This window comes from Manis javanica, chromosome 2 (genome assembly GCF_040802235.1).
Source record: "Manis javanica isolate MJ-LG chromosome 2, MJ_LKY, whole genome shotgun sequence".
Lineage (NCBI taxonomy): Eukaryota > Metazoa > Chordata > Mammalia > Pholidota > Manidae > Manis > Manis javanica.
Window position 1 is genome coordinate 121,541,866 of NC_133157.1, and position 25,413 is coordinate 121,567,278.

The window sequence follows — 25,413 nt, forward strand, 5'->3', positions numbered from 1 at the left end:
TATTGTGAAAAATGCCGCTATGAACACGGGTGCACAAGTATCTGCTCAGGTTCCTGCTTTCAGTTGTTTGGGGTGTATACCCACAACTGGAATTGCTGGATCACATGGTCATTCTATTTTTTATTTTTTGATGAATTGCCAGACTGTTTTCCATAGTGACTGCACCATTGTATGCTCTCCCCAGCAGTGCATAAAGGTCAAAATGCTGCACATCCTCGCCAACACCTGTTAATTTCTGGGTTTTTTTATAAGACCCATCCTAATGGGTGTGAGGTAGTATCTCATCATGGTTTTGATTTGCATTTTCCTAGTGATTGATGATGTTGAGCATCTTTTTATATGCTCATTGGCCATGTATACATTTTCTTGGGAGAAATGTCTATTCAAGGGACAATTCTTTCTTTTCTTTTTTTTTTTACTTTTTGTTAAACTTTTTATTGAAATATAACAAACTCACATAATAAGCATGTGTTGAATTCTGAATTTTCATGAAGTAAACACACCTGGATAACCAGTAAGACAAAGGAAACATTACCAGCATCCATAGGCTGCCTACCCACGACCCATGAAAAGACCTACTACCAAGGCTGTGCTTAGTAACAGACACAAAGGTACTGACTAAGCATGTTACACCAGCACTCTGAGGCATTTAGAGTGCCAAATACGAAGATTGCCAGTTGGAAGTGAGTTGGGAAATGTTAAAAACAGACACACATATGCAGTTAGAGGTAAAAACAGGTGGACCAGAGGGACAGAATCCAGTCCCTGACTTGCCTTGGACCCTGGACATTTCAATCCAACTCTATTCCTTGCAATCAGAAGATATTAAGAACAAAACCACAAGTCAGGAGGCATTCTCAACCCCATCATTTTGATAAGGGACAATTCTTAATTGAGTGGCACAGTCCCTTATACTACACCCCATTCCCCCATTTGCTTGTATTGTTTCCTTTCCTTGGATAACCCAAAATGCCCACATATGCCTCTCCCTAGGGAGAAGGGCTTGCAGAACACCACCAGGTGGAGAACCACTCCTAGGAGAGCGTATCTAAAGGCAGCCCCCACTCTGCTGCCCCCAGCACTCACCCTCACGTCTCCTGAGCACAGCGTCAGCTTGCCACCGAGGTCAGCTCACTAACAACCATGAGGAAGGACAGCTGGTACTTCCTTGGGTCACACTGTGCTGAGTGCTTTCTGCAAGTTGTGTGGCTGAACCTTCATGACACCTTTGAGACGATACTGTTTTTACCCGTTTTCCCTGTGAGGAGGAGGAGGCACTGGGGGTATGAGAGTCACCCAAGCTGGCACGTCCTCTAGAGGTAGCGCCAGGTGGGGTAGAAGCTGGCAGCCTGACTGAAAATTGCAGAGCTCAGCCACTGCGCTGCACTATACCCTGGAGAGCATGCTCTATAGTGGAGAATCCCCTGAAGCCCCAGAAAACCTCAAAGCTAAGTACAGCTGTTGTTAAGTGGTCAGTGGCTGTATTGAAAGGAGTCTAAGGAGATCCTGCTGCCTGTATTTCCACATTTAGCTAAACCCAGTTTTGGGGGACTGCAACTTCTCACTAAACATTGAACAGGCACACAAGAGTTGAAATGGTCTGTCAGCCACTGCTTTTCCTTCTGGAAGTACGTCAGCACATTCATTGCACAAAAAACCCTACCACATGCAAATGGACAAAATAATAGGGGCCTGGCAGGGATCAAATTCAGTTCTGTGAAAGGACCTCATTTGGTGACAGTTGCTGAGCCAGGACTTAAATTGGGCTCCAGCCCAAAGCACTCAGACTACAGTATTTCAGGTTTTTGCTGAATACAGGAAAAAGACACTAAATGTAGTTTCAGGAACTTTCAAATTCCTTCCTCTCTTTAAGCCCCTGCTTTCTCATTATAAAGTGGAAATAATAATACCAAGCTTACATGCCTCACCGATTGCAAGAGTATCTGAAGGTTTTTGTTTCATGAATGTGCAAGCACTTTGCTACTTCAGGGAGACCTAGTGAGCACTGTCCACCAGGTGGCAGGCTTGGGCAGTAAGTGCCTGGAAACGTCTGTCACTGACCTGATGGCAGGAGCTCAACCAGGCAATGAAAGTGGCCCCACTGGTGCTTGTGCAGAATCCGTGGTAAAGGGAGAGGACAGTTTCTCTCAGGGTTGTCCAGTCTAGTCTCACAAGCTGAGCTGGAGATGAAGGCTACCGTGTTTCTGAATCATGTGCTCCCAGAGGACTCTGGGATTGATGGGAATAGAAAAGAAATCCTCTGAACCAAATATGAATAGAAAAGAAATCCTCTGAACCAAATATGACATGTTCCCCAAATGGAGAGCATCATGCCTTCAGAAGCAGCCACATTTAGGTTCAGAGCACCCTCAGTGTCTGCCTGCCTGCTGACCTGGCCGCTGTATGTCATTCCAGAACCCCAGCTGGCTCTCCTCAGGATCATACTACAACTTGGTCATGCATATAACCCAGAAGTGGCTTTTCTGAAGTTTAAATAGGTGACCGAATAACATCACAAGACCACCTGTCTCGTTCCCATCATCAAAAACAATGTTTTCCTTTGCTTAAATTGACACGTCTTAGAGTTTATTTAAAACTTTTTCACATAATGTTAATTTGAGCCTCATGAGTGAAATAGAACTGGGATCATTAGCTTTACAGAGGGAAGAACTTGGTCAAGGTTAGATAGGTTAAGTGACTTACTCAGAAGAACTGGAAGTGGTTGAACTGGAGGTGTGACCTGACTGCACAGTTGTTAATGTGTGAAGATAGTGGGAGGCCTTGTAGAACGGTGACCAGGACTGGGAGTTTGGACTTGGTGGCCCTCTGGCTTGGGTTCCCTGCCCAGTCTTGCCTCTTAGTAAATGCAGTAAATATGGACACCTTCTGTGGGGTCTCCAAGGGTAATGTTCTTCTGGTTGAACAAGGATATTAAAAGACCCTGCCCACAGTCTCTTGTGAAGAGAAAGCAAGGTAAAGCACAAATGTAGTCAGTCAACACTGTGCCAGGAACATTACCAGCTCCTGTCGTGGTACAGCTGCTTACTTAGATTTGGACCCAAGTCATTCGCCTTTGCTGTGATTTCCTTTGAGACCCCCGTGCTGCCCTCTGGCCAGCTGGCACTCAGAGGATGGTGCCAGACACACAGCTTGTAGATGGTCCTGATACCAGAGGCTGCAGTTGACCCAGTGCAGATTAACTTAATATCAGTTCCCTCCCTGTTTCCTGTGGAAGGCTCCTACAGTGCATAGAATCTAAGTTATTCAGATAAATAAGCCATTTATTCCTGCTTCCTCCAAGTCCTATTTCATTCATATTTTAAATAATTAATATTTACTTCTATTAAAGTGTAATTCTGGGGGGAAAATATGTTCCCAGCCCAGGGCAAATAACCTTTGAAGCCAAAATCAGTCAAAGGGAGCAATAAAGTGGGAGGAAGCTGTTTCTTGCCTACAAGCAGCCGTCTGCTCCTGCTAGCCCATGTCTCTCCTAACCCGGCTGTAAAAAGACCCCACCAACCTCTCCGGTCCAGGTGTGTGCTCTCTCCCCATTCAACCTTGTAATCACCTACTGATATGGAGATGGACTACTTCTCTCCACCCCTTGGAAACACCCCTTGATATGGAGATGCACTAAGGCCAGGCGAGAGATTCTGGAAATATTTTAGTTTTACCCACATAAAGTAAATCATGAGGCAGTTTAACAATTGAATAAGACATATTAAGAAAAAGAGCCCCACCGCTTTAAACAATTTTTGCTGCTTTTTTCCTGCTATCTGCCTCTCTGCTTCTAAATAATTAGCATGGGACATTATTGCTTGATTTATCTGTTTCACATTTACTGAATTCCTGTTACGATAGGTGAAGATTACAGTCTCCTATACAACCTCCCACACTTTCCCTGTCACCATTTTCCCAATATGCTGATACCGTGATTCTGGGTGAAACACATAGCCGCCAGCCTTACGCTGTTAGGACGAATCCAAGTGGCATCCTATGGCTGTAATTCCTTTTTGAGATGAGCAGTTGTTTCACCTAAAGGTATCGATTGCCTTGCTTAGTTTAGTTTTTATGTACCCATTATGTTTTTCAAAAAAATTTCTACAGATTCCCATGTGCGCTGACGCATAAATTTCCAAGTGTATCCAATAATTCTTCAGTTCCTCTCTGGTTTGTTTTTGGTTTTGCCGCCTTGGTTGTTTTTCCGTGGAGCCACCACCACCCCGCTCTCCCCGCCAGAGCTGCCGCCCTCTTGATCCAGTTGACTCGGCCCCCTTGCAACCTTCAGTACAGGACGCCCCTTCCCCACCTGAGCTCTGGAGTGAGTCCTATCTCCTAGACCTCTAGTCTTGCTGTGTTTTGCTTTACACCATTGCTTCACTGGAGCACATCCTCCAATAAATCCAGAGAAAGTGCATATGGAAAGTGAAATGTCTGGGTCCTTACATATCTGAAAAAGTCTTTATTCTGCCTTCAGTATCTCAGCAGTAGTTTGGGTATGGAAATATAGAGTGAATACTTCTCTCAGAATATCAAAGATGTTGCTCCAGAGTATGTCTGAGCTGTTCTGGAGAAGTCTGCTGTGCTCTGCATGGTAAGCAGGTCACCCTTCACCACCACCACCAGAGGGATCTTTTAGGATCTCCTCCTTAATCCTCTCCATGGCAAGTTTCAGCATGGTGTGCCTGGAAACGGGTCTTTGTAAACCTACAGTGCTCTGCGTTTATGGGCAGTTTTAGTCTAGAGATTCATATTCTTCAGTTCTGGGCAGCGTCTCTCTGTGTTATTTCTTTGGTGACATCTTCTCTGATCAAATGCTGGGCACGGCCTCTTGTTTCAATACTTCATCTCTCCTATTTTCCATCACTGTCTTTTTATTCAACTCTGTGGAAGATTTTGCCAGTAGTATCTTAGTATTCGACATACATATGTATATTCCTATTGTCTTTGAAACTAACATCCTCTTACTGCTCCCATAAAATTAATTTTTGTGCATGCTTATTTCCAGTTCTTTTTTTTCCTATTCATATATTTCGGTCACCATCTCTTCTGTAGGAGGCTTTCCCCAGTGTCTGTTGATCCTGGTCTGTCCATCCATATTGAGTAAGGACTGGAAAGGGCTTGTGGGGGGTATGGTCCCTAGGTGCTGTGCCTGGGGAGGATCCAGGGGCAAGCTGATTCTTTCAGAGGGGACTCAAGATATCGGTGGCTGGGCGTCTTTCCTCCTCACTGCGTCCAGAGGAGAGCCATCCTGCCTCCTGCCTGGGTGTGCCCACTTCCAGGGTCTGCAGAGGGAGTGGCCTCCGTTGGGAGGAAAGGCTGCCTTTAAACCCCTGCACTTTCAGCCCCTCATCCCAGCTTCCTATTCATCTTCTCCAGAGAACAAACCTCTGTTCTCTTCAACAGCAGGAAAGTGGGGAAAGGTGTTTTGTTTTGTTCTCTTTTTTCCCAAACTACAAATGCCACCTTCCTACTATCCACTCTTTCTGCACCAGGAAATGGAAAGCCAGGCTATACTGGATTTCTCTCTCATTTCTCCTTGCTTTACAGGCCCCCTGTTTCTACAAAAGAGTAGGAGAATGAGTCATAATCTACCCAATTTCAGAAAATTAGGAAATGGTCATGAAAGTGGAGCTCTAATTGTCTACTTTACAAGGAGCAGGAAGTATGGTGGTGGTGGGGGTCACTGACACCCTACATGGCCACGTGTCCAAAAGCACATCTGATGTGTTCTAACTAAGGTGACAGATAGGCCATGGAAAGGAAACGCATGACCAGGGGATGGATAAAACACATTTAGAAACATGTGTAGTTTCGTGGAACATTTCCGTAGGAAGTCTGCCGGGATGCTGTGTGCTTCCCAGGGAGCCACACGAGAAAGCAGGGGCCCTCCTGCCAAGCTTTCTGTCTGGTCTTTCCTGAGATGTCCACACTGGTCTGGGAGCTTCACATATTACCAAAGTTCAAATAATCATCCTGGAGCCACATTTGCTACTTAGGCCTATAAATACCATCACTCTTGTTAAAAATAAAATAAAGCAGTCTTTATCCAAGGCCTTCAGAGAGCTTTGCTAATGAACGGATAATATCATCTCATCTGCAGGTGAGAGAAACAAAGCCCAGAATCCAGTCCCGTGGGGCAAAGGAACCAGCATAAACAGCAGTCTCAGACATAGAGCATCCTAGTCCTTACCTCTGAGTCTGAGGACTGCAGCTTTTGTGTGTGTGCTCAGGTGGCAGATAATGGAGGGAAAGGAGGACATAGTGGGACTTCTGCATTCCCCTCTGTAGAATGGCTGTCAGGCACTCGTCATCCTGGTGGTGCCCATGACCTCTAAAAGAGAATCCTCTGGGCAGTATGCAGGAGACAGCAAAGAAATCCCTGGTCCACAGAATGAGGGGTGGCCCAGCATGAGCAGCATGCACCCCAGTGGAGCATTAGACAGACATGAAGTGACTTCACTGGTGAAAAGCTGGCAAAGAGCTAAGGAAGAGAAATTGTGCAGGATTGCATGGTCCCATCCCACCCCATTGCCCTGTCTCCCAGGGGCAACTTCATGTAGTCGTTATGACTTGTTCAACTGGGTGGGGGGCGGGGGCGCTTACACAAGGACCCAGAGGCTCAATGTGGGCATCAGAACCTACTTGGATGATAAACACAGTGACCAGAATATACACATGTGTAGACACACACATACACAATGCTGCCTACTTCTTTAAATATATATATTGTAAGATTCCTATAAATGCTACAAAATGCTGAAGAACACAAACAAAACTGGGGGGTTCAGATCATCTCTAAGCACCAATGAGTGAAAATAAATACAGACGTGGAATTTATAGTGTGCCTTTGAGTTTCCAAATCACCTCTACATTTCTTCGCCAAACTCAGTAAAGTAACTGGAAAAGAAATTGTTACCCCCATTCCACTGGTGAGGAAAAGAAAATTGAAGGGGGTCCAGTGATGTATTCAGTGTCTCGGAACTGTTGCAGAGTTGGAACCAAAACCTGGAACTTTCGAATGAGAGCAGAAACCCTCTTACAGCCTGTAATCCTGATGCTTTGTGAGTGGGTAGAGAGGTGGGAGCGGTTGGTGAGAATTCATCAGGGAAACCCTGGGACCCTGCAGGTGGTTCTCAGTGGACTCTGCAAAGGTGGTCCATGAAGTCCCCTCACCCTACCCTGTAGTTGTTAATCATATTTTCTGTTGTAACTATAATTTATCTTATGTTCAGGTTGGAATTTCCATCATTCCTGACCACGGAGGAATGCTTTTCATTAAGATTGTCAGTCGAGTGTGAAGACCACCGCATAGTCCCCAGAGCCAGGGCACCCTGAGGAGAGGCAGCAGTCCATATCAGGACTGCTGGAGAGTGTCTGTAACACCTGCCACTTGGGGTTCTCCTGGGGCTTTTATTTGGAACACTTGGAGCCCCTCACATGGAACTCTTTCTGAGAATATTGCTAACCGTTATGCTGCTGATACGTGATTTCAGGCCTCTTCCTCCAGCTACTTAATCACCTGGGATAAAAGCAGTGAGTGGAGGAAGCGGCGCTGTCCTCCCCAGCCCTGCTCTGAACATGCACGCAGACACCTAGAAACACTCACGTTTTGTCTTTTCCGCACCATTTTTTAAAAGATTGAAAGTGCAGCATATTGTGCAGTGGTAGGTAAACAGATACCCAGGTACAACCAAATGGCCACCAAAACTGCAGGGCATGTCCCTCCTTTCTACCAGCATCTGCCTCTTGCCAGTGAGTTCAAGGTAAAATTAATTACCACATGGGTGTCAGACCACCTGGGATCCCAGGCAAGATGCTAGCACAGCAAACAGCCCACAGCCGCACCTCCTCAGTGGCTCTGAGGGCACCGGAGGCACCGGGAGGTCACAGCTGCAGCCTCCGGGTGGCGCCACATGGGAACGCCCACAAATCTGCCCTGATGGGTCTCTTCCTGCTCTCCCTGTCTTCCCCGTTTTGTCCTAAGTCCAGGGAAAACCCAGCACCCCAGAAGTTAGGGGGTTTCTTCATGCCCTCTTTGTGGTCTCATTCAGTGTGTTTTACCTGCTTGAGCAGAAACATGAAAAAAACCACCTCCAGATTCAGAGAAGTCAGAAGAGAAGAGGGAGAGTCGCCTTCCTAAAGTTATGTGGCAGCATGCGTCTGACGGGAGGGCCCCTGGAAATGTCCATTCACTGCTGCACACTAGGATCAGCTTTCAGGTTCTGAGGACCAGGGGGAAACGGGCAGCCGGGGCAGAAGGCCTGGAGCTCTGTCTGTTTCACTGTGGTGGAGTGTTAAAGGTGTCACCACCTGGAGCAGCAGCGATACGGGGAAGAAGTGCCCTAAGCAGGAGACATCAGGGAAGGCAGGAAAGCATTTTCTTCACAATTAGGAACGTGGTTTTCTACCATTCCCAGCTTGGTTCTTACCACACAGCGTTTAGATCTCTGTATTGACTCTTCTAAGGACAGAGGAGATGAATCTTGAACTCCATCATTAAGCAGAAATGGTAAGAAGTAATAATGTAGCTCTTTTTTCCATCAGGCTTTGCAGCTGTGGGGGATGTCTGAGCTGCTTCATCCTTTAATCCTTTTCCCTCTTCCTGGCCATAGTTTGGCTCACACTGTCTTTAATATCTTCGCTGGGAGAGGACCATGGTCAGATAAGGTGAAAACTCACCCCATTTAAAGGTGTGAGTTCCTACTCGTCCTGAGGACAGATGCGGTGAGAGGGAACTTGGGTGCGTCAGGTTAGACATCTCGCTGTGCATTTTTGGTAGTTTTGCTCTGAATAATAGCACATTTCAGTTCACATTTGCCACCACATTACTTTCCATCAGTCTCTCCTAGAACTGCATAATGCACTGTGTAAAATAACATAAAACAAAAACCCACCTCCTCTGCCTTCCCCACCCATTTCCCCGAACAGGTATAGACATTTTCATTGAGCAGATGAGTCAAAAATGAATGAAAAGCTATGTCTACACTTAGAAGTGCTGCTTCTGCTGGTTGTTTTTGAGTTTCCCATAGGTAAGCCTCTCCTCCAGTGTTAAATATTAGCCCACCATTGACCATTAGCGGCAGCATAGACGTAAATGTTTGACCGAAGAGCACACATGCCAGTCTTCTGAGAGTACATACTTTCCAGAAGTTGATTGGTGGGAATGAAAATGAACACAGCAGGCATAGAAATGGTCCATTGCAGAAGCCCTGGCCAGCATTCCTGTTAAATCATTTGTGCACTGTTAAATGATTTACATTCTGCTGGAACTTTCAGTGCCAGCACTGCAGTCCCAGGCATTCCTCCACAGCCAGCACTGACAGTCCGTACCAAGTACAGCAGCTATGGAGCTCTTTCAGCAGGCTCAGCATGAAGAGTTACTGTCCCTGACTCTTCCGTGTTGTCTCCTTAGTTCTCTTAGCCCACACTTCTAAGATGGTTCCATAGCAAACATTATTATCCATCTTTGAAATTCCTAAACCCAAAAGAGCCAGAATAATACCTCTCCCTCCAAAGATACAGTCTTGCTTGAGTGCATTGGTTTAAATTCCAGGGTCCAATTCTGGACCACACACATAAAAAATTAATTAGAAAATCCACCAATCAGAGTTTAGCTTATACTCTTGTTTTAGTTTAGTCTAATACTCTTGTTTTAGCCAACTTGTTGGTAGATGTGGTTCTGAGAATATGTTGGCTGAAACTAATTTTTTTAATTGGTATGGAACTGATATAAAATATTAAATTAGCTTCAGGTATACAACATAATGATTCAGTATTTGTATATATTGTAAAATGGTCACCACAATTAAGTCTAACTAACAGCTATCACCACACATGGTTACAAAGTGTTTCTCTAATGATGAGAACTTTTAAGATCTACTCTTTTAGCAACTTTCAAATATACACTACTGTTAACTATAGTCACCACACTGTATGTTATATCCCCAGGACTTGTTTATAACTTGTGACCCCCTCACCCATTTTCCCCACTCCCTACCCCCTACCTCTAGCAACCAATCTGTTCTCTGTATCTGTGAGAATTTTATTGGATTCCACATATAAGTGAAGTCATCTGGTATTTGTCTTTCTCTGACTTATTTCACTTAGTAATGCCCTCAAGTATCACAGATTTTCTTCTTTTTATGGCTGAATAATATTCTTTTTTATATGTGTGTGTGTATAATTTCATTATATATATTCCCTTAGATACAGGCATAGATTTTTTTTTATCCATTCATCCATCAGTGGACACTTAGGTTGTTTCCATTTCTTGACTATCATAAATAATGCTGCAGGGAACATGGTATGTTTATCTTTTGAGTTGGTGTTTTCATTTTCTTCAGATAAAAACCCAAAAGTGGAATTGCTGGATCATATGGTATTTCTTTGTTTAATTTTTTGAAGAGCCTGCATGCTATTTTCCATGTTGGGTGCATCAATTTGCCTTCCCGCCAACAGCGTAGGAAGGCTCCCTTTTCTCCACATCCTCCCCGACACTTGTTATTTCTTGTCTTGTTGATAATAGTGATTCTGACAGGAATGAAGTTGTATCTCCTGAGTCCTTATTGGTTAGGGGGAATCCACATCCTTAGGGAGGTCATATGCTAGACAAGACGTTGGGGGATTGTTTCCGGCCCTATCACTGTCATTCAGGTCTTGTGACTTTGGGAGAGTCCCCTGACATTTGGATTTCTGTTCTCAGTCAAAGCAGGGTGTGTAAGTCTGCTCCAGCTCTGACTTTCTGTGGTCCAGTCTCTCACCATAGGATCTATTGATGTTAGGGAGAGAAAAGCAATGGACATTTGTCCTTAAGTTTGGCAACAGAAGTACAGTGTCAATTTGTTTATCACACATGCTGATGCACCATGAGTTCCCATTTGTCTTTAAGCTCTGGACCATATGTAACAATAGTGTTGTTCACTAAGAATTTGTTAAGAGGGTAGATCTCATGCCAGGTGTTTTTAACACATACACATGTGCACACACACACACACAAGGGACTCAAGGAAACTTTTGGAGGTGACGGATATGTTTATGACCTTGAATGTGCTGATGGTATTACAGGCATATGCTATGTCCAAACTCATCAAATCGTATACAGTAAATGTAGAGTTGTTTTGGTTTCGATTATACCTCAATAAAGCTGTTTAGAAATGAGATATGAATTGTATTCATGTTGAAGTATGTATATATTAGATTTTTTTTTTTTCAAAAACCAGGAGAGGTTGTAGTTCAAGCACCAAAGTGAACTTCTTTGTTGGTTTTTCCTTTCAGGAGCTGATTGATGTCGACAGTGAAGTGGTGTTTGAATTAGCCTCCTATATCTTACAGGTAAGTTGGTCTCTGCTCATCTGTGTATCCCAGGGCCATACACCGGAGAAAGAGGAATAGGAGTACGCACAATAAGCTGCCATATCCGCTTGCTGTTCATCATCTTAATTATTTTTAGCCACAAACAGGAAAGGGCTACTGGGGGCTCTGCACCTTAGTAGTAAATAGGAGCTTCTGGTCCTGCAAAGGTTTGAGACCACATTTCTCTGAAAGGGAAGGTTGTGTGTGAAATCTGAGCCTGGGGTAAACGGCTCACTCAGTAACCCCATTTTTTTCAGGTGTGGACCCACTTTGGACAAAGCTAAGCAAATAGCCATAATCAGTTTACAAGAGAATCACTTCATGCCCCCTGGAAAGACAAGGAAAAGACCTTTAGCTTGCATGAAAAGTAGATATTACTGAATATTAGCAACAGTAGCAATATTAGTAACACTGGCAAGATACATTGAAATGATGTTATTTAGTGTATCCCTTCAACGGAGATTTACTGAACAACTACTGTGTTTAGGCATTATTCTAGATTCACTAAAGGTCCCATGGTTGCTGCCTGCAAAAGTCTTTAGTGTAATCGGGAGATGGCCCACAGTACAAGACAGAACGACAAGTAACACAAGACAGGCAGTTCTACCCAAATACATATTCAGATTCAGCACCACCTTTAAACTAGAAGAAGGTAGACCATGGCTAGAGTCAGAGGCTTGCATTGACACTATGAATCATTTTCTTTATATGTAACATTTTAAAGTTTAATCTAGTATCTCATATTCATGTGACAAATGCATGCATCCTTTCCTAATTATATTCCAGTAGCCGATAGGATGATAACAGTAGTAAATGGAACTTATTCAGGAGAGGCGCTGTCCTGACCACAGAATGTATGTTAAAGTCTGTAACAGTGGGTTTAAATGTTTCACTGATGCTGAATTTTTTCTTCTACAGGAGGCAAAAGGAGATTTTTCTAGGTAAGTTCACACTTTTTTTTTTTTTTGCTTAATAATGTATTCTGTTACATTTCTATTAATAGTTTCTTTCAATAAATCCTTTGTAGGAGGGCGGTTTATTAATATTATGTCCTAATGATGAGATCTAACTCTGAACCTGTCAAACAGGCAGAGAAAACAGTAATAGAAGCAGGGTATGTTCTATACAAAGTGGAAAGCCTGGAGGTTACTAAAAGGCTGAGATTAGAACCCAATGTCACGCATGGCCATTCTGTGAGGTTTGTCAGGATGCCCGAGTGCCTGTGTGGAACCTTGAATCACCTCTATAGGGTGGCCCTGGCTGCAGATGACATTGCACAAGTGGACATCTTTCCTTCCTCTCAGTGTTCGTCCCCAACCCTCGGGATAAGGTGCTATCCTGTAAGGAGGTTTCTTTCAGGGAAGTAATACCACATAAACATCCCCCTTCAGCTTTCCTTCTTTCTCCGAGTATTACCTTGGAGAGGACATAAACACACTTAGCCACTGGGAACTCTGTGTCCCGCTTCAGTCACTCTGGAGAACAGCAAATTGCAGTCTTCTCATTCATTTCATTAAACACAGCAAGTTGCCCAGCATGGCTGAAAGTTCATGGTCATTACTAGAGCCTTCAGAGAATTGGGGGTTACAGTCACCCACCGTCAGGACTGTCTGCTCAGACAGGCACTATCTCTGGGAGTCTGTCTTGCTGAACTCTCCTGAGGGAAGGTCAAGATAACCCACTCTTCAGAATCAAGGTTAGAGACAAGAAGACCAAACCACGTGTGCAAACAACAGCAGCAGGGCGTAGGATTTTGGCCCACTGATGGGAAATTAGCAAAGTTGGTATTGAAAGGAAACACAAATCACCCCTCCACTCCATGAAGGAAGTTGTATATTTTCTCATGCTTTGGGTAATTTGGTCTGAAGATACTAAACTACATCGGCTGGCCGCCTGTGTGTCCTTGTCCAGTTCTGTCAGGTTCATGCTGACTGGCTCCCCAGGACTTAGCTGCTCTCTTTGAGTTTGCTGTGCTCTCTAACAGAGCCTGAGGTGTAGAGTCTCAGTCAGGTATCTCCACAAACATACAAAAAATTATTTTATGATCTAAAATAAAGGTTAACAAATATTTTCTGTATAGTGCCAGACAGCTTTATCTTTGGGTTTGCAGGCTATACAGTCTCTGTTGCAGTTACTCAACTCTCCCTTTGTTAGTGCAAAAGCAGCCATAGACAAAAGTGAGTGAATGAGTGTGGCAGTGTTCTAATAAAACTTTATTTATAGATTTGGAAATGTGAATTTCATATACATTATCATCTGTCATGAAACATTCTTCTTTTGGTTTTTTTCCCCCAACCATTTAAAAATGTAAAAGCCATTGTTACCTCATGGATCATATAAAAGCAAGTAGGGGGGTGGATCTGGCTAGGGGCTTGTAATGTGCTCACCCCTGATTCTAAAATTGGTCCCTTTAGCTCAGCTTAAATATTTGCATAAGAAGACCTCCAGACCCCTTTTATTTAGTTCTTGCTGTAAACCAGAAATAGTCCAATTTTTCTGACTAAGGCTTTTTTATAGCCTTAGCAGGAGACCTTGAACATTGTAGGTGGCCAGTAACCACTCACTGAATTTGTTGAATGAAACATTTTCAGGATACAGAAACTATGCTTTGTTATGTGTTTTATGTGTTACCTTTTATGCCCTTCATTTAGCACTGGAATTTGGGGCTTTTGATAAGTGCCGGCTCATATGATTACAAAGATTTCTGGAGTCCCGTGAAAAATGATTCAACAGCCACATATCCAGCAGATTCCATTGTCTGGCCTACTTGCTCTGAAGATACTTTTTCCCCCTTTCACTAGCTCTGAACTCTGCTGTAAATATTATGTATTTTTGAGAGTATGCTGACAGGATGGAATGTGAACTGCAGACAGCGTAATCTGGCCCCACAGACCATGGGAACGTGTGGCCACAGGGATTCCGGGGAGAGGAAGTAGAGACCTGGCATGGCAGTAATTCATGCCCCCCTAATGAGCCTGTGGAATGCCAGCATGTTGGCTTCAGAGAAACAAAGGATCCTGCTTTAGCCTCATTTGTCAAAGTGCTGCCTCCCAGTTTGTTTGTAACAGCAGCTGTCTGGGAGAGAAATAGCTGCCAGGGGAGGGAGAGGTCAGACACCTCACCGAAAAGGTCAGTTTATCCCCCAGCTTAAAATGCACATCACGGAAGGTGGAGGTGATCTGTGGCGTGGGATTCCTCGATAAACACCTACTGTCTGTAGCAGGCCCAGAGTTAGTCTTCTTGAGTGGCCTGGAGTTTGGGAATGAGAGAACTAATTCTAAAGTCCTGGTTTGTGCCTCTTCCCCAGCTACGTCCTGAAAAATCCCAACATTAAAGCTGGCCACATTCGGTATGGTGGCTGGACCTGAGACAGTTTAGATGTTCCATGATCATAATTTAATATTACAGGAAGTTGGTTTTGCTCTGTTAATAATTAATGCAGGACTGTACAATCTCAGTTGTATTTAACTGAGTGGCTTTGACTTGTATACCTGCCCTGTAAATAGAATACATTTTCCTGAAAAACATCAATAAAATGAGATGTCAGCTTAGAAAACACAGAACACTGGGGAAGGCTTTTCTATACCACATGGTCCAGGGGCTGGATTCTAAGATATTCCTGAATCTAGAGGATAGTGTTACCTTTTAAACTAATGGTTGCACAAAAAAGGCAGAACAACTCTTACATAGCTGGGGGGCCTGAATTTATAACTTTCCAAAAGGCCATTTTGCCCAGGATGTTGTTATTCTATATATTTACATTTCTATGAATTTATTCAGATTACATTTATGTAGGATGACTGTTAAAAAACTGCAAATTATGGGAGCAATTTCCTTGAAGTAAGAAAGGCAAAGGGTTATTTTTACAAAAAGGAGAAGTCCAAGTACTGAAATACTTTACCAGAAGGAGAACTCAATCAAGACAACCCAGAATCCTAGCTGCTCTCTCTTAGAAACTTGCAAGCTTTTCTCTTTCTTCTTTTGGACTCTTTGCTCAGCAGACCCCTGAAGGCTTAGTCTTACATAACTCCCTTTTCTTTCCAGTTAATGAAAAGGCTCACTTCCTTGTCTTACTGAACTTCACAATGAAATTTTGGGTCCAATGTTGCTGACAGAAAATGACTGAGGTATAGATAGATAAGAAGTATTGTCCACGATAAGAAGGAATATATGTCTTACATGTTGGTCTTCTATCATAGAGTAGACAAATTTGTAAGATACCATTAAAGGTTTAGGAAATAGTCTTATCTAAAAATAATATGTTCTCACTGGTGTTATTTTCCTTAGCACAGCATGTAGTAATCTTATTTCACTTCCTCATGTATATGTATGTAAAAAAAACAAATGACTATCAGCAGTCAGGAAATCAGTAGAGTTGGCATTTCTCCTTAAAACAATTGAATAGCCTGAGAGCCGTTAACCATGGCAGCTACACAGGCAAAGACAAGGTTGAGAACTGTCTACACAGATTAGAAAATTAAAGTTCTCATTTAATAATTGCTCCTGAACATTAGTCGGCTAACACATTTTCTATGATTTATGTGTACTTTATGTATTACAAACACTGCAATGCTTTGAGTGCTGAGCACTGACATTTCTTATTTTAAAAATTAAAGAAAAAAATATTGGGTTATTGTAGAAAAATAATCTTCTCCTTAAGAAGGTCGTTGCAGGGAACACCTCTAATCAACTGAATAGGACATCCTAATGTACAGTTACATGCTAATTTAATGTAGTAGAAGACTTATTGCTACGCTGTAATAGGTGAGATATTACCTACAAGAACTTGATTTTTTGTGTTTTTCTCTAAGAGGATCTTAACTGAAAACCATAGTGGCCAATCTCCTAACCCTGATTTTGAGAATCACCTCATTTTTCATGTTCTGTCAGGCCTTCTGATATTCCCAAAAGTGTGCCACCAAAGAAAAAGGAAAAAAAATCATTTTAAACAGCATTTTGCCAAATTGGCAAATTGATTAAAAAATACTTTATGCTGAACAGCAAAAATAAATGCTCAAATCACGTTACCTTTGATATAAATAAAGAATCATCCATATATTAACAGGGACCAGTAAAAAAAAAGGGGATTTTTTGTTAACAAGATTTACTGAAACCAGGTTAGGAAAGCTCTGTTACTCTGGGCTGTCTGCAGGGACCTGGAAATATCTTTGTTACAGAGTACTGGATGTACTAATACTAATAATTAAAACAGGATCCTACCAGCATGAGATTTATGAGGACCAGTAAGCAAACTGCACCTAAGAAAGACTGATATTAGGCAATGCTATGTAAAGATCCATGTGGCACATTTTGCTCACCTGTTCAGCAAAGCCTAATATGCATGAGAGGCAGCGGAGGGGCACCCTACATGTGCAGGCTGTCTACTCCAAATACACACAGCAACTAAAGAAAAAGGACTAAAACTGTGACTGTACTTGGAGGTCAGTTTATATGACATCTGTACAAAGTTAATTGCTGGTCCCAGTGAGAGCATATCAACTTATCAGAGTTCAGTGGTTGGTTAGAAAGTTTACTGTTTGTCTCTGATTTATCAACGTGCAGGTTTTTCATTCTGTCTCTTAAAATCATAATCATGGTGAGATGATGCTTTTAGAAGTAGAGCAATGCATTAGTCAATCAATAGAAATGAGTAACAATCCATCACTAACAAGGGAAATTGATTTTTCACTTCCATTTCAGAAAAGGAGTTGGAATATTTATTTGTACTGTAAAATCCCTTTAACCTCCACAGACTGTATTGTTAGGTCTTGAGGAGAGTGGTTTAGAAGCAAAAAAAAAAAAAGTAAAGACTATTTAGTATTTTATCTTCTGTAAAGCATGGGAACATGTGTTCACTAGTCTGGAAAGATAAAATGAAAATTCTGTGACCAAAACAAAAAAAATGTGCCCTCTTGATTTTTTGCTCTTTTGCCTTTTAAAAAAGAGCATTTGCAAATTGACATAAATGACACTTGGTATACTGGTATCTGAAAATTCTGGGTTTATAGGCCTTTTTTGCAAACTAGACAATGCCTTGTAGACAGTCATAGGTTAAATGAAAAATTTTAGAAGATCAACAGGAAAAGAAGACAAAGAGCTAATTTCTTCTGAAAGATTTTTATAGTAACATAAACATTTGCATAGATTGCTATCTCTAAAAAGTTGACATTATTTTCTTGCCCAGCATTGAAAGTTGATTAATCTAAAGCAGAGGTATATAAATCACAATTCCAAGTCTACTAATAATTATTATTTTGTACTTACATAAGTGGTTTTACTACTATAATGCAAAGCAAGCACAGTTTTAAATCATTGTTGGAGCATTTGATTATTTGGGGTGTATTTTCCTACAAATTTTTAATTGGCCTCTTGAAAGAAAACAGCTGGCACTAATCATACACTAAGAGAAATGAATTTGTGGAGACTTTCAGATAATTAGTAAACCCAGACAGTTGTGTTTGGAATAGTTACATTTGGAATACAATAACCTAATAGTATCTTTACTACCCAAAGTTGCAGATTTCCCTACCGAAATTTCCTAGAAAAAAAGTCATTTGTTAAGCTTGAAACACATCTTCAGCCCAAAGAGGAGTTCCTATGGGAAGAACTCAAATTTGTATAATTCTCATATATTATTTTACCAAGGAAAAAAGAGAGAAAGGGGTGTGTGTTGTTTTCCTATGATTTAAAAATGAACTTTGAGGGAGAAGCAGCTGGAATCTTTCACACCAGCAAGACCTTTTGAAAGGAACAGAATCTGAAAATTTGAAACAAAATGTTCAAGTGGAAAGGTTATAAATTGCTATAGCAAGCTTTGTTTTGTTCACAGAAGTCCATTTTACTGAGCTTTCAAGTGAGTAATTCACATTTTCTGAGCATAGAAAAGTTTTCATATAGGGTGTTTTGCAGGATGATATTCTTCAAATCCTGTGAGAACTGTTTAGATCAAAGTAAGGCTGGAATTTTGTATTATGACAGCTAGTCTCTTTTGTTAAGCATGCATTTAATATCTATATCATATTTTGAGTTGACCTCATGAATAGCAAAAAGGTTCATGGCTGCCACACTGTCAGTTTTTCAGAATTAAGATTCCCACTCTAAAGAGTGATGTAGAAAATGAATCAGTTGCTTCTTCTTATGCTATTTGAGGAAAAGTATTGTCTTAAATTCTAGACTTAAACATTTTTTTAACTTGTTTAGAGTTTCACAAGTTTACAGCTGTGTTAGAAATTCACGGAACTTTTTGTGTCAGCCTAGGAAACCAAACTCACTAAGCATGAAAGAAATCTTTACTTAGATAAATTAGCAGTTAGAATCAGAAATAAAGACACAGAATTTTACCACATGGAAGGTAAAATTAGGGGTGGTATATGTACCCATGAGCCATGCCCAGAATCCCGTGCTGGAAAAATCTCAAGAGGGTGCCCACATGCTTCCCTGTGTCCACATTAAATGGTCACACAATGGCCAGAGAAGCTTTGCAGACAACACCCCTAGCCACCTGTGAAAGACAGAACATGATCCAGAGGAGACAGGCAAGGTCCTCATTTTCTTTATTGTAACCTGAACTTTAACTTGATTCACAAAAAAAGAGGAAGGAAAAAGAAAGGAGAGAAATTGTTTCCTGCATGGTTTTTAAAGATAAGTGAAGGGAAAAAAACCCTACAACTTTATTAATCTCTCTCAGTTTTCTAGATTTATTGTACCATTGAATGAAGTAATATAGACCCACAATGCGTCTCTGAAGCTTTAAAGTCCCAGTGTTTCTAAATTCAGAAATTTGTGGCTTTTAGAGTGGTAGTTCAGGCCTCTACACTGGGGCAGAGGATAGAACCCAGTTTGTAGAATACTCCATCCAAACATGGATATTTACACCAGGTAGGACAGAGACAGATCAAACATTGCCTTCTGGATAAAGGTTGGACTTGCCACCAAATGGGTTAAGAAACAATTGTTTCTTAGAGCTTTTCAGATTTTAGAGTTCTGGGCAATGAGGACCTGTAGTTGTAGGTAATGAGAATATTTTTACTTATGAAATCCCTCTGCTGGAGAACTTTAACTTCATGATATGCTCAGAAAATACAGAGGAAATAATAGGACACTTGCTTTGTATTTCAGGATTGTCCTTTCTGTTACACTAGTACATCCTCCTGGGGTCAGTGCTCTGTTGTTTCAATACCCGAGCACATCAAAACAACTGATTTCAGGAAGAAACTTTCACACTAAGGGTACTCTGTGTGTCCCAGCTTTCTCTTACAAATTGTGGACATCTCATATGGCCCAGGGGAAATATGAGAAAGCATTTCCTTGTTTCTTTAAATGAAAGAAAGCCAACGTATTACGGATTTTGCTTAATCCTATCAAATTTTAATTTTTGCTTTTTTCATTTTATGGTGTGTGGGTTTAATTTGTTGTTATTGGTGGCAAATTTCTGATTTGTTGATGTATTGGTAGAAATCTTAGTTTTCCAGGGTAGATCATTCAAACCTCCCATGTTTGATGAGCAGTAGAAGAAAGATACAGCATCTCCAAAAAAACAAAACAGAACAAAAAACCTGAATCAAAGACCAACACAGCATTCAAGGATGACATTTTTGTTGGCAGTATTAATAACCACCTAAAAATTTTGAATAAAATCTGCTTAATATTACAAGTAAGAGGATTTGGGGTTTATTCTCAGTTTAGCAAATAACTCTCCAAGAGACCTTTTTTCTTTTTCTAAAAGTGGAACATGACCATTGTTGGAACATGACCTGTTTTAGGGTATCTTATAAGTTGGTATTTATCAGGTACTCTGAGCTCTGGGGGAAAGGCCTGAATGGCCTGAGGGAGGAGGCTGGGAACTTCTAGCACACTCATTAGGTTTTAGGTTCACAAGGCTCTGGGGGCAGAGTGACCAGGTCTCCCATTAAGACAGTTTCCTGATTTGTAGCACAGAGTTTGTCCAGATCATTTGACAGGGCTGGCCCCCTCTGAGCTAGTGCAGATGTTTACAGACAGCAGAAAGGCAAATAGAACATTTCTACATAGTTGTCCTTTGGGAAGGATTAATAGCCATGGATCCCTTCCAGGATATAATGGATTTGGACGGGCTTCACGCCTTGGTGATTTCTTATTGTATTTGTCTGTGTAACCTCGCCCTGTAGAAGAGCTGAAGAAGCCACTGCAAGCTCCAGCAAGGAAGCCAAACCTGTGTCTGTCATTAGGGAAACGTGTTTGCCAACAAACTAGTATTTGGTAGGTAAAACGATCCTTCATCCTTTAGCTCCTTCCTTCCCCAAATATACCGTCCATGTGATGTGTGGGAGTAAACACAAACTCCGGCTCCCGGTTAATCACCTTTCTCAGGGTTTCCCAGCAGCGCAACCCAGAAGCGCCTCTCCATAAGGACCTGCTCCATGTAACTGATGAATCACTGAGTCGAATCCCATTCTCAGGGAGCTTGAAGGTAAACAGGGGACATGAGTTCCAGAACTTCATCGTTGTGGGCTCTGGAGTCTTTGATGAACTGGGTGTTTGCTTCAGCTATGCCTCAATAGCATTTGAGTAGAAATTCCAAACCTTACTTAGGAATTGAATTTTCCTGAACACCAGGAACTAACGTGTTTGAAAACCTCCAGCGGCTGACCACTGCCTAGTGGATAGATTTGAATTCCATCAGCTTGGCATTGAAGGTCCTCAGAATTCTGTGCTTAATCTGCCTTTTATTTAGCCTTATTGGCCCTTAATACCACACACTCCAGTTGATCTCTTTGGTTCAAATTACATGGCCCTCATACTCCGCTGTATTCCACTGAGGAGCGAATCCTTTTCTCTACGTAAGGCCTGCCCCAATGCCTGCTCCCAACCCAGAGCCCACAGGGGCCTTCTTTCCAATGAACTTTTGAATTTGTTGTTTGAATCAATGTGATCAACCATGGTCCATATGGTCAGTCATCTTTTTATTCGCACCTTTCACCCCCCTCACTAAACTGAGCACTTTAGGATGAGGACTATGGCTTCTTTTTCATGCTACTTTCCATATAGCAGGGGTTCCATAATACCTTCAGCTTTCTGATTGATTATTAATCAATAAATCCTTGCTATACCACTTAGATGATAATAGTTCAAGTACTTGGGTTTATTGATTCAGACAGTAACCAGGTGAGCTTTTCCTTCTGGTTGGTTGCTCAAAGCCAGGATTTGCAAACATCACTGCCACTGTTTCTAAGTTTGCTTGAAAAATACCCATTCTGGGAGCAGCTACAGTGTCACCCATGTGTTGCTTTGTCACCACATAAATACCCTTAAAGTACTGGAGTGGTTTTGCCCAGTGGCACTTGGTATTCCAAAGGGTGGCTGCTGAGCCGTGGCTCTTAGCAGCGTTGCTGGCTGGGTGGCCACTCATGGAGGGCACACCCTCCAGTCAGCAGCTTGGGGGTTTGGAACCCTCAGGACCTACCCATCTGTGACTGGGGTTCCTTCCTCACTTCGTATTTATGAGCTCCTATCTCATTGCTTTTTAGATGTCACTGCCCAGGGCCCTGGTGGCCAGTGTTTGCCTTGCTTTGTATGAGCGACACAGAAGCTGCTCCCACAGCCTAGGTTAGAACTATGGCTGCAAGGCACACTCCGGGAGCAGCCCCTGCACCCCATCAGGGGCTGTGAGACCCTTTAATATCAGCACCATCCCAAAGCAGATGCCACTGTCTCCAGAGGTAAGGTGTGGGTGCTAACACCCAGGTGTCCTGGCCCTGCAGGGATGCGGGTCAGCCAAGTATCTGGAGGGGCAGCAAGCATCTGCAGAACCCTGGGTAAAACCAGGGCATGTAAGGCGTCTGCCATACCCGAGAACAGGTGCATCTGTAGGGAAGAGGCCTCTGTTATACCAGAGGACCCCCTTCACACTTTCTAAGTCATTTCCAGCCTTGGCAAAGCAGTATTTACTTGTCATATTTTGGAAAACAGTCTCCAGTGTGTGGTCAATGCAAGCAGAGAAAGTTGGCGCTCTGTGGAGCGGGAGAACCAGCCCTCAGGGAAGAGTGGGGCTCATTCCCAGCCCCACAACCCACACAGGGCCAAGGAGCCCCTCCTGGTTCTCCCCCGGGGTGCTGTGGCCCTCTCCACCTGGAGGCAGTGCAGGCTGAGAAGGTGCTCTGCTCAGCAGCCCTGCACCAGAGGAGACGGTGGCAGCTCTGCTTGTTGCGTATTCTTTCTCCTCTACATTAAATAAATACCAAGAGAGCACTCCCTCCTCCTACAGCTCTTCGTTAAAAGGGAGCAGATGTGGGGTCTCCTGGTGAGGCCACTGGGTCCGCTCGTGTCACCCAGGGCCTTTCAAGGAGGGTGAGCACACTTCTTGGCGTTCTGTCTTTCAGCAACGACATGGTGAGGAGTGACTTGAAGAAGCTGCCGGCGCTTCCCACTCAAGCCCTGAAGGAGCACCCTTCCCTGGCCTACTGGTAAGCGGCGCCCTTCTCTGCAGCTGGGCATGAGTTGGACGCTCCGACTACTGCAGGGTCAGCCTGGACCCCAATAGGAGAGCAACCCCAAATTGTAGACGTGGCTTGAGTCTTGGTGAAACCGTTTTTTCCACCTTTATTTAAATGATGCAGTATGTGAGAGACCTCCTTTTTCTATTTTCTTTCTTTCTTATTAAAAAAATACCCTTCTAGAATTTCACTTTAGATGCTTTGCCTCCTTGGACAGCCTTTCATGTGCTGCTAGAGTTTCATTTTGGAATCCTTGTCATTTGATGACAGGATGTGTGAGGTTTTGAGAAGTGGGTGAACTGCAGGGGTTTTTTCTTTGCAGGAGAGAGAGATTGATTCTTTGATTGTCCCACAATGTCCCATATCCCCTGATTTAGCTGCCATGTAACATTAAGCCGTAGTTCATCTGTCGGGCCCTAAATTACTCATTCTAAGTGAATCAGGGGTGTGAAAGATTCCCAGATTGTGGTTCTGGTCCCAATTGAGCAGGGCTTGCATTCCTGGGTATGTGCTGAAATACTGCTGGGCTCACAAGCCCTGACCATTGTCCTTTGAAAAGCAGAATGTGGCTTCCCTGATATGTTCTTGTATTCCTTGACAAAAAGCACTGCAATTGCTTTTGTAAAAACAAAAATCGCAGAACAAGTCAGTCCCAATAAACTGTAACATGTGGTTCTTTTAAGCACTTCTGTAGTATGTTTATAAAATTCATGGATTACCACCTCATCTGGCCTGGACACTTCTGCAATCACCAAACTAGTGGTTCAGTCATCCAGATGGCTGTCAGAGAAATAATTTCTCCCCAGGAGACCAGGGCACAGGGCAGCTGGGCTGCATTGAGAAGCTGCATCCTGCCCTTCCATGTGCTCACACCCCCATCTCATCTCTCGGAGCTATTTTGTTGCCACTCATCCTTGGGGAACATAAATACTGGTAAACAGTGGCTTTAGTCATTATAATCTGCCCCTCCAGAGACAAAATCTGCTTCAGCTGCAGGGACTTACATGTGTCAGCTTCCGATCTCCCAACCTGGGAGCACCCGGCCCCTTGTTCATGGAACTCTATTGCCTGCTCCCTGACTCCTTATGCTCCCTGGACCTCATCTTCTACATCATCCCTGCCACTCATTTTCAGGAAGCCAGTGGTGAAGGAGCTAGAGACACAAGAATGTCACTCTCGAGGTCAGAAGTTCCTACACGCGGGGATGTGTTGGCCAGAGCGGCTGTGGTGTTGTTAGGTTGTCTGGACTCAGTTGCTTTTAGCCTAATCCATCCCGGTTACCTCCTCATTCATTCATTTCTAAACATTTCTATACCCTACGCTCATTTCAGGGCTTCTCTTTCCCTCCCTGTCTCTCTGGATTTTCCTTTCATTGTGTCCACGTGCTCTCTGCTCACATGTTATTACTAATACAGAAGCTCCTTCCTTCATGTTCCCACTTTCTCTTTTGTTAGTGTGAACATCTTCATGTTCATCCACATCTACAGCTCTCTCGCCTGCATCTCTGTGACCAGGCCAGCACTTTCCTGGGCCTCATTTAGACCCTGTACAAATGCATGGAGAGATGGCAGGACCAGGAGAGGGCTATTTTCGAGCAGATGCCCTGAGGCTCCACAGCCCAGCATATCTATAAACAGGCCAGTGGCATGGACCATTCTGATGATGGATTGCGGCAGACAAGCAAGCAAACAAATGCTCCTTCTCACCTCATTTCATTATGGTTGGCTAGTTGTGGTTGGCTTTAGTATTCTACTTATTTGGATTTCTGTAAAGCAAAGATGCCGGGAAAGGGATAATTGCCGTTTATGCTTCATAGACTGGCACAAGAGCTAGCAGACCAAATGTGTTCAGGGTTACCTCTGCCTCAGAGCCGTGGCTCATCTGCAGCATGAACCAGACCCTGTGTTGGCAGAGGAGACCTTCACTCCCTCTTCTTTGAGTTGCCACAGCCTCAAGTTGCCCTGATCATTCCTGAGCGAAGGATGCATCCTCAGTACTCTAAAATAAGCCATAGGGAGCCCATCTGCACAAATCAGGGAAGGCATTAGAGCTTAGTGAGCAAAGAAAGCAGTGAGGTTTAGAATCCTAGCTGGCTCTGAACTGCAAGGTAATGACAGTCCAGGAAGCTTGAGTTGCTTCTCTGCTGCCTTGATTTCCCATTTGTAAAATGTAATTAACCAAACCAACTTGATTCAGACTGTGATCCAAGAGAGGAAGTCAGAAGTCACATAATGCAGTTAGAAAGTAGCTAATGATTCATAATAATGCTGAGTAATCATGCAATAATCCTTCCGGCTGATTTTCCCAAGCACTTAGGCAAGCTTGGACTTCTCACTCCACGTGATCTCTCTCAGGGGCAGCGTGGGAGGCAGAAAGTTACAATCCTGTGCCTAGGGCTATAGAACAAGGCAAGAGCAGGGCCCTGACCTGGATTCTCCTGAAGTCTAGCTTGCAGGTGCTGGCCCACCCTAATAGCCACACAGGGCGGACGCCTCTGCCTTCACTCTAGAATCGCTGGCACCACAGCTCCTCCGAAGCAGGGGACCTTGTCCCGTCACCTGGAGTCCTCTTACATCACCACCCATTT

General features: G+C 43.1%; 1 protein-coding gene across 12 annotated transcripts in view; it reads left to right on the plus strand.

Annotated features, from left to right (window-relative positions):
* The window catches only part of FRMD4A (FERM domain containing 4A), a 560,227-nt gene that overhangs the window by 453,309 nt on the left and 81,505 nt on the right, over positions 1–25,413 (plus strand). For 11 of the 12 annotated variants that reach the window (XM_073229260.1, XM_073229261.1, XM_073229258.1 and 8 more), the window contains exons 6-8: positions 11,278–11,334; positions 12,274–12,296; positions 22,713–22,796. In XM_073229260.1, the coding sequence (XP_073085361.1) occupies positions 11,278–11,334; positions 12,274–12,296; positions 22,713–22,796 (164 nt within the window). Of the gene's footprint in view, positions 1–11,277; positions 11,335–12,273; positions 12,297–20,573; positions 20,593–22,712; positions 22,797–25,413 lie in introns of those variants that run through there. The other variant, XM_073229264.1, reaches the window with a different exon arrangement.